The 10043-nt window shown below is 38.5% G+C and overlaps 1 protein-coding gene across 1 annotated transcript; it reads left to right on the forward strand.

The window, feature by feature from the left end:
• The first annotated feature begins 4301 nt into the window (after window positions 1–4301).
• Window positions 4302–6687, forward strand: LOC110664596 (zinc finger protein CONSTANS-LIKE 2). Its single transcript, XM_021824327.2, has 2 exons — window positions 4302–5304; window positions 6160–6687. The coding sequence occupies exons 1-2, from the start codon at window positions 4330–4332 to the stop codon at window positions 6517–6519; spliced, it is 1335 nt and encodes a 444-aa protein (XP_021680019.2). The 5' UTR covers window positions 4302–4329; the 3' UTR covers window positions 6520–6687.
• Window positions 6688–10043: the final 3356 nt, after the last annotated feature.

Consider the following 10043-nt stretch of genomic DNA (forward strand, 5'->3'; position numbering starts at 1 on the left):
GGATAGGGTTTAGGGCGAAGGAGAAGGGGACGATAGCATGCTAAGTGTGACAAATGAAATCAGCCAATGGCATATTAAGTACGTAATGTAGATTTTGATTGGAGCCACAAGACATGGATGAGAGGAGCTGTCTCAGCGTCGCCAACTTGTGGTGGAGCTGCATCCTAATCCAATCGGCTGTAATGTGGCGGCATGCTATTGGCTGCATAAATTTCCCTCCGGGCTGTCTGAGTCAGCTGCCCTTTCTCCCGGTGTGGATGTTATTGTACGTTCCACGGCAGCAATGTTTGACAAGAAAAGCGAATGAGTGATTTTAAACTCACTCGGCCAATGAACAAAACATGCAAATTGCAAATATTGCGGTTCAATTGATGAAAGCTTACAACAAAGCTAAGCAATCTTAAGTTTTTTTTTTTTAAATTAAATTCAAGAAATACACATAAATAATATAAGAAAGACTTATGGTACACACTTACACCTCTAAAAATTGAAAAACAATTATGCACACACTTATATGCAATCTTAAGTCGAGTCCTAACACTTGCACAAAGGATTTTAATTTTTTTTTAAAAAAGAGTGAGTTAATTGATTTGAATTCGTTTGTGTAACACCCCAAATTTTTAAATTTATTATTATTTTTTTTATAAATATTAATATTTTATTTTATTTAAATTTTTGAGAAATTATTTAAAATTTTTTAAATTTTAGAAATCGAGTTCGATTTTTCAAAAATATAGAACTTTGATGATTTTTAAAAATTAATTTAAAAACCACGTAGCAAAATTAAAAATATATTTAGATTCTAAGAATTTTTTTGAATTTTCTAAAATTTTTTTCGAAATTTTTAGGCCTCATTTTCGGTCCCAAGGTAAAGTAAAAATTTAAAATTTTGTATCTTGAATCGGACCGGCTAAATTGAACTGGACCGGATCGGACCGGTCAAATCGAACCGATCACGTCCTTTTATTCTTCCTCCGCACGCGTTCCCAACCCCTCTTCCTCTCTCTCCCGTTTTCTCTCTTCTCCTTCCTCCCCACGCTGCGCCGCCGCCACCCCAGCGTCCCCACCTCGCCGGCCCACCGCCCCAATGCCTCCCCACGGCCGGCCGTTGTTCCAAGCAGCCGAAAACGACGCGCGAATCTCCCCCTGCGCGGGTGCACCATTTCGGCTTCCCGATCAAAATCTGGCTGATCCGGCCACTGTTTGGGCTGGTCTTGTGTCTAAACTCATCTACACATCGAGAGCTTTCCATAGACACCAAGAACACTAAAATTCATCTAGCAGTTTGCCCAATTTTTGTGCGGGAAATTTTAGCTCATTTCGATTTTTGGGTTAGATTTCTCGCAAACCGTGAACCCCACGAGAAAACCGAGAGTACCAAAGCGCTCCACTCGTCGAGAGCTTAGCAGCAATATAAATTTCAAAATTTTCCGACACCATTTTTTAGTAGGTCCCACGAAACTTCGTAGTATTTTTTCTAGTACTAAATGAATTTAGAAAATTCCATAAAAATTTTGTATTAACCCCTGTGTTGTGGGCTTCATGCAGGTACCTTCAATTCGCAGAAATTCGACGGTTGCCCAGGTCTGCAAATTTCTGGCCAGACAGACAGGCTACCGAAAAAGTCGTGGAATTGAATCGAGATTTTGGCTACCCCACCGTTGTCAGACGTCCCGAGCGCATATCCGGAGTCAGAATTGGCATAGGTAAACCCGAACCTTACTTTTTCGTAATTTTTTAGTAGTTGAATTGGATTAAAAATTCATAAAATATTTGTGGTAGCTCAGAAAATTATAATTCCTTTTGCATTAGCTTAGTAATGATTCTAATGACCATGGGGAAAAGTTTTAGAATTTTTAGAACTCATTTGGGTAGTTTTTGCAAAAGGGTTAAATTGTGAGGGCTAAACTATAATTTTACATATTGTAATTGATGACTATTTGGATGAGCCCAGGAGGGGCTGTGTGATGTGATTGAGTTGTGGGTGTATAGTTTGTGGATATAGAAATGCGTTTTAAGCCATTTTACAGGTTGGGTAGGTCCTAAGTATAGAGGAGATTCTGCCGGATTTTCGACACAACTTATGACATCTTTGATCTTTTTCTTAGCTTGTATTGAGTCAAATGTACTAAATAATTGTAATAAAAATTGTCAGGTGATTCGGGACAGCCTTTCTCCTCCACCCAGCCGCCACAATGACTTCGGTTGAATCTGTGAGTAAAATATTAATTTTAATTGTAATTTCGATATTATTATATGTTCAAGCATGCCCATGCATCACTTATATGTATATATCTATATAGTTAAACTCTAGGCACATTTTATGTTGCATTCACAACTATTAAAGTACTATGGATATTGTTTGTGATAATTTGAAACAGTGTGCGTGTGTTGGCGTGTGTGTGGTATAGTGTTGGATATGGACAGGACGGGTAGACACGGCTTGAGATCTTCGCTGGGACCTGGTCCTTCGGGGTAGACACGGCTTGAGTTCTTCGCTGGGACCCCGTATTTGTTTTATTAAGCGAAAGTCCGACTTGAGATCTTCGCTGGCAGAGGTTGGATTAAGATGGCTGTAAGAGGGATCAGCTCCCATATATATATTATTTGACACTCTCGGGTGTGTGAGTGCTCCAAATTGCCTTTTTGATGTGATTTGTATGAAATTTATGACGATGTTGCATTTCACTCTACAGGGTGTATTAGCTTTAAATAACTATAGAGAGTATGGTTAAAATTGATATTTTATTCTCTGAGTCGAACGCTCACTCATGTTCATTATTTTTACAGGCTACAAGAGGATTATTTTTGTGATTAACCTACTTTTCTTTTTCGCATGTCGTTTATTAATGTTTGTGTAATTCTGTTAACTCCTAGAATTTTCGCATGTGTTAGAAATATTTATTTGATTGGATCTGTAATATAATTGTCATGTTTGATCTGTAAACTTATTAAAAGCATGTATGGTGGATTTGATGAGGGAGCTGAGCTCCCATTTATTTTTATGACATTTGATTATGTTGAAGGTAAGCTGAGCTCTCCATATGATTATTTATTGTGTTTACAGGTCGAGTGAGTAAAAAACTCCCCGTTAAATGGTCCATTTTATGGCCGGACTCTATCCGGTTGAATTCTTAAAATTGGTTCCAAATGGACCTTAGAGTTGGGTTGAGAAATAGTTAGGCTTACTACGGGCCTCGGGAGCTTTAGGCTGGCCCAGGTCCTAATGCCGGTCCAGCCCATAGGTTAGGTCATGACAGGTTGAATTTATTAATTTTCCAATTATTTAATCACTTCACTATGATTCACTAAGATTTTATTAAAATTAGAATTCATACAATTAATTAATTCGGTTCAATTTTTATTATAATCATACAGATTTTAACTTTTATAATATAGATGACTCAATTATTATATAAAAAATTTTAGTTGATAAATAAAAAGGGACTATCGGTATGATATTTTTCTATTTCCCTTATATTTTTAGTAAGATTTCCATTAAGCAAAGTAATAAGATGAACCAAAACTAAATTGTATTCATGCACCACATGGAAAGTAAAAAAAAAAAAAAAAAAAAAAAAGAGAGAATTGTTTCTTAAGATGTCAAAGTTGAGTGACTGACAATCACATCAACATTTGTGAACGATGGCTTCCAATTTAATTTTAAATTACGATTTAATGCTTAATTTCATTTTTATATATATATTTGAATGTTTAATTTAATTTATTTGTTTAAATTAATATAAAATTTTTATTTAAATTAAATTTAATTAAAAAAATAAGAAATTTAGTTTTTGAAATTTTTAGATTAAATTAAAATTTTAATTAAAAATTAAAAATTAAAATTTTTATTTTTTTTAAATTAAAAATAAAAAAAATTAATTGAGAAATTTAATTTAAAAATTTTAATTTTGAATTAAATTAATTTTCAATTGAAAATTTTAAATTAATTTAAATAAAAAATTATAAATAAATAAAATTCAACCCAAAAAATACAGAGCTAAAATTCAACATTTAGCCAAAAAAATGCATGTCTAAACGAAGAAAGTCTTCAACTGCTGACACCATACCACATGTGCTCAGGTGTTACTTTTCCCAAACAATATGAGCTCAACTATTCTGCTCTTGCCACGTGTCCTCGGAATTTGTTCTAAATGGAAAGTGGACCCCTGGAAGTTCGATAACGACAAGTCTCTTCATTAGAAAGCGAGTACAACTTCCTCCTCTACTCGAGACACTAACTCTTGTTACTCGGCATACGTTAAAAGCCAAAGCTGCCAACTCAGAGACGACTAGGGTCCATCTTAAAACTCAACCAACCACAAGATAATGCAACAACTTTTCTCTGCCACTAGTTTTCGCCACGTGTCAGATGATGGATTCTCTCCTCCGCACTTGCGTTTACATACAGTTCTCCCCCCCCTTCCCCTTCACTACCTCGCACTGCTCTCTGTTTTCACTCTTAGCTCACTCCAAAAAATCAATTACCATTTCATACTGCTATTTCACAAGTACCAAGTCATGTTGAAGAACGAGAGCCCCGGTGACGGTGGTGGCTGCTCTAGTAACAACTGGGCACGCGTGTGTGACACTTGTCGCGCGGCCGCTTGCACTGTGTACTGCCGGGCAGACTCAGCCTACCTCTGCGCTGGATGCGATGCTCGCGTACATGCTGCGAACCGGGTAGCATCCCGGCATGAGCGTGTGTGGGTGTGTGAGGCGTGTGAGCGTGCTCCAGCTGCCTTTCTATGCAAGGCAGACGCAGCGTCTCTCTGCACTGCCTGCGATGCAGATATCCATTCGGCGAACCCATTGGCTCGTCGCCATCAACGTGTCCCAATCCTGCCGATTTCTGGCTGCCTGTACGGCCCCCAAGTAGGGCCAGCTACTGGTGAGACCACTGAAGATATGTTCATGACCCAGGAGGGAGAAGAAGGAGTTGGTGATGAGGATGATGAAGCAGTTTCATGGCTGCTGCTAAATCCCGCGAAGAATAGCAACGGGGAGAACAATAATGGGTTCTTGTTTGGTGGTGGAGAGGTGGATGAGTATTTGGATCTTGTGGAGTATAATTCAAATTCGTGTGGTGATCAGAATCAGTATTCTGATCAAAACAATCTCCAGCACTATAGTGTTCCTCATCAGAAGAGCTGCTATGGAGGTGACAGTGTTGTGCCCGTTCAGTGTGCAGAAGCAGCAGGAAAAGATCAGCTGCATCAACAATACCATAATTTCCACTTGGGGTTGGAGTTTGAGTCCTCATCAAAAGCTGCTTACAGCTACAATGGATCAATTAGTCATAGTGTAAGTTCTAATTTCTTTTCTTAATTTATATATATGCGTCATTAGTTCATGGGGCTGAAACCACATGATTAAGGTCTCTATTGTGAGAGCTCTTTATATATACATGTCTGGATGTATGATTTGAGCTTTGTTAATTAATTAATTTGTGATAATCTCCGTTAAATATATCATGATTAATTGTAGCTAGCTATAGTTAAATACGTGTTATTTGGTTGTGCATGTCGCAATTTCAGGGCTACAAGGATCATATTCTACTTTTTGGTGCTCCATGTTTAAATAAAAATTCCTAAGGGTACTACTCAAAAAATTAAAATAAAAACAAAAAATCCTAAGGGTATATTTTTGTGATATTTTTCTGCACTTTAGAATAGCTCTTTTCCCCTTTCCTTTACCTTTCTGCTCTAAAAGAGTGGAATCTGATGGCACAATTGTTCAAGCACTTTTCTTTCTTTTCCCCTTTTCTTCCAAGTCATTATTTTGCATTTTGATTCTACACTATATATTAAATGGATTTGGATTCCATTTATCTTTTCCCTTTGATTAAGATTATAATAGATGAAGGTTTAGCTTCTAAATAAGGCAACTTCCAAATTATGGATCACCAACTAGATGTTTTCAGGAGACTTGTATGAATTAGTACTGTTCCATTTGGCTGATTATTAGAACATTGATGAAAGAGAAGAGACAGAAACTGTGTTTGCAAAGGTATCTGGAATGCCAGATTCATTTCTCATTACTGTTCGATTTGCATATAGCATGTGATCTCAAGGACAACAATTAGAAATGTTACAGATAATTCCTCAAAACCGAATGAGATTCTAATCTAATCCTACATTTTTTTTTTTCTGTAATTAGGTCTCCATTTCATCAATGGATGTTGGAGTGGTGCCTGATTCAACGATGAGTGACGCATCGATCTCACACCCCCGACCTCCAAAAGGGACTATCGACCTTTTCTCCAGTCCTCCCATGCAGATGCCATCCCAACTTAGTCCAAGGGACAGGGAGGCAAGGGTGCTAAGATACAGAGAGAAAAAGAAGACAAGGAAATTTGAGAAGACAATCAGGTATGCTTCAAGGAAGGCATATGCAGAGACCAGACCCAGGATCAAAGGCCGATTTGCAAAGAGAACAGATGTTGAAGTTGAAGTGGATCAGTTGTTCTCCACAACAATAATGGCAGAAGCTGGATATCGCGTCGTCCCATCATTCTAAGTCCTGCATCAAAAGATATATAGTTTAAGGGGGAAAAAAAAAAATTAAAGAATCACTTGTTTAGATGAGGGTTGTACTAGTTATTACTGAAGCTGTAGTACTACTACTGTATGCTTCTGAATCTAATTGATTTCGATCAGAGAGATATCTGTTTAGTGGTTTTGTTAATTTGTCTAATTCATGATGCTCCTGTCTTGAAAATTCCTGTATACTTATAATTTTGGAATCGAAAATAAGAAATATTTAAGTACCATCAATTTCCTCCTATTAGCTATACAAATCAAATATTGAGTTTGATAGAAAAAGTAAAAGATTGAAATGAAGAGTCCAAATACCAGTATTCTTACATAGAAAAGAGCTTACCAATAGCTTCTAGTTTGCTGTAACTATTGGAGGTTCATGAAGCTTTCGAGCTTTTGGATAAACCAATGCCCTACCACTTAACATTTGCTCTTTTTGCCAGAGATGACAATTTCTGTACCATCATCTGTATATGCGCACTTCTTTTTCTCCACTAAAGTGTTCTGGCTGAAGATTCTAATTACACCAAACATGATAAGTAAAGGAAGTGTCTACAAAAGAAAAAGGGATCGGAGCTGAAGTCGTGACAGTTTTCAATGAAGATCTACATTAATTCTACAGCTCTACACATAACCATATCTCGTATGAAGAATAGTGTTGGAAAATGGGAACTTATATTCCATTTGTTTATGGTGTAATCTTGCAACCATATGTAAGTGAACAAATTAAACAATAACTAATAAAATGAATGAGAGGTAACTGTGAACAAAGATAAGGTAAAATTAAGTGAGGCAGGAGTGATATTATTGAAATAGAGAGTGATGTAGATAGTAATTTGAGCCGTTAGCATACTAAAGCAAAACATATCAGCAATAACATAGCATTGAAACTATGGTCATATCAGCAAGGGCGTTATCCCAAAGAATCGACATATCCACTTGCACCTACAAGCTGACAAATTACCCAAAAATAAAAAATATCCTTCTTTTCATGATATATTCTATTGAAGCGTTCAGACTTCCACCAAAAGCATAATACACCATTTGGAGTCATGTAAAAACAGATGAAACAAAGTAAATCACAGAATTACAACACAGATGGGCCTAAGTGAGAGGTTTTCGTGGAGGAAATAACTTCATAGCTCTGATGCTCCATGCTATTGTATTCTATGAATGCAATTGGAGCTAGCTGTGCTTTCCACATTAAAATTGAGGTACTTATTGAGCTTAGAGACTTTCAAGTATCCATTTCTGCAATGGTATTTGCAAGGCATCAGAGCTTTATGTCCACTCAGTAAGCACTTCAGACTAAGATTCTTACTGTTGTCAATGATACGACAACAACAATTGACATATCTATCAATGAACAAACAACAGTTACATATCAATTAAGGATCCCTCAATACTCGGGATTTTCGGATCAAGTGAAATGGAAGCCTAGTTCATGGAATGTGCCAAAACAGGTGAAGTGTAGAAGCTCTCACCTGTCAAGGAACCATTCAATCTAAAAGCTCAAGTTTGTAGATGAATGCCCTAAGAATAATTCTATATCTCTCTATTATCACCTATCTTTAGAGCATACTGCGCTTTATCCCTTTTCTTGCATATGGAAACCAAAGTTCAACCACATGGAAATGAGGCCCCCAAATTAAATACAAAAAAAAAAAAAAAAACTAACTCAACTGTAGTTCTCAAACTGACCAAGCTTTAGAGGTACTAGTTTGAGTCACATTTCCATTCTACTGCTACCCATCATCTATCTTTTGTCAATTTCTCCACTATTATGTGCATTGTAGACACCATATTTTGGCAGACCTTCTAAGGCAAGGGTCTTTTAAAATCGAAACTTTATTATCCGTTCTCGATCGATGTCCCGGTCACAAGGTAGCTTTTCCGAACTCACCGATTGCTCGTCCCTGGAACGAATTGATCTCACACTCAAGTTAGATTGTTTTCCAATCTCTTGGTCTCTATCAGATGAGTTCAAGTCAATATCGGGTCTCCGGACCATCCAATCTTGCCTACTGATGTTCTTCGATCTCTCTGTGTACAGACATCGCAGAACTTCATTTGACTAATTTAGTGATCGGACTTCTCACTTGAATGCCCTAGATATTCCTCAAAATGAAGTTAAGATTTTTATCCGGTCTAATAATTGTTCCGACCTTAAAAGTTTAAGCCGGTGTCAAATCTTTGCAATTTTAATATTCTAAGGTTCCATCCGGTATTTGGTCATGACTCAGTCCGATCTCATGTTCGCGTATAATATTTTTCCGATATCTTATCTTTTGATTAATAGCCGCTCTCAAGTTTAATGTTCAACTACATTCAATCAATTAAGTACTCAGACAATTTGGTTTGAATGCTTTCCGATCTCATCAAGAAATTGAACAAAAAACTTCAATTCATTTGAAAATAAAAATGTACAAGTCATTCGGCTGGAGGGTCTCCCCCAACCTGCTCTCCGGGTATATTGTCAGTTCTATCATCCTCCCTCTCTCTCAGCTCCTCCTCGCTCCCTCTTCATCTCTAGGAACAAGATCCACCATCCAGGAGAAGTCTTCCTCAGGATAGCGCTTTACAAGCTCGGCCAGAAGATCGCCATGAGCATGCACATAAGCACCAGCTTCCCTCGTCACGGCCTCTTCTTCTTTCACTTTGATCTCCTCGGTAAGGCGAGTGATATCGGCAATTCGGCAAGCCCGAGCTTCTTCGAGTTCACGCTCCAATTCAGTTATCCTGTCCTCATAAGATTTCATCCGACCCTCAATCTCGGCGATTTAGTCCTCGAGTGCATTTAAAGTTGGGTTCTAGCGAAGCAACATCCTCGACCGCTTCGTAATTTCGCCTCAAGAGATGAGCCTTTTCTCTGATTATATGTTGATTCACAAGGCTCTCTACGCTCATGCTCATCGTCTGAGCCAGGAGATCGTCAATGCTATCCGGAGTCGGCCTATTCCGGTCGTCCTGGATGCAGATGGTGGCACCCAAACTTTGGCCAGGCTAGGATTCCCCCGAACCGAGCGATTCTTCTCTAGTGACTGGATGAGGACCTGGGCACCATGAGAGAGGGTCCTCACAGCAGGTTGGGAAGACACTCCCTCCGCACTTGAAGATACCGGCGGAGGTGGCGGTTCATTCTGTCGAGGAGGGGAAGGAGCGATCTCTACCTCTGGGATCGGCTATCCCAAAGGTCTGGACGAAGAGCCCGGCACTTCTACTGAGTCTCTCCCTGGCGTCTGGGATATAGCAGCGATCTTCATTTCTCGCACTTTCCGGGCGACCTCTCTTTTTCGCTTGTCGCTCTCCTTCGCGCCCTCGCCTCCAGCCATACCTGCACAGAAAGCAAGTTAGTAAGATCACCTAAGTCAGGAGGCTAAAGATTTAGATTATACCGATCTCGGGTCCGAGGTCAAAGAGCTGCAGCTCATAATCTTCATTGATGATCATCTGCATTAGCCACCACTTCAGTTCGGCCATAACTGCATCTAGACATGAACACTT

The sequence above is a fragment of the Hevea brasiliensis genome, chromosome 16 (assembly GCF_030052815.1).
Source record: "Hevea brasiliensis isolate MT/VB/25A 57/8 chromosome 16, ASM3005281v1, whole genome shotgun sequence".
Lineage (NCBI taxonomy): Eukaryota > Viridiplantae > Streptophyta > Magnoliopsida > Malpighiales > Euphorbiaceae > Hevea > Hevea brasiliensis.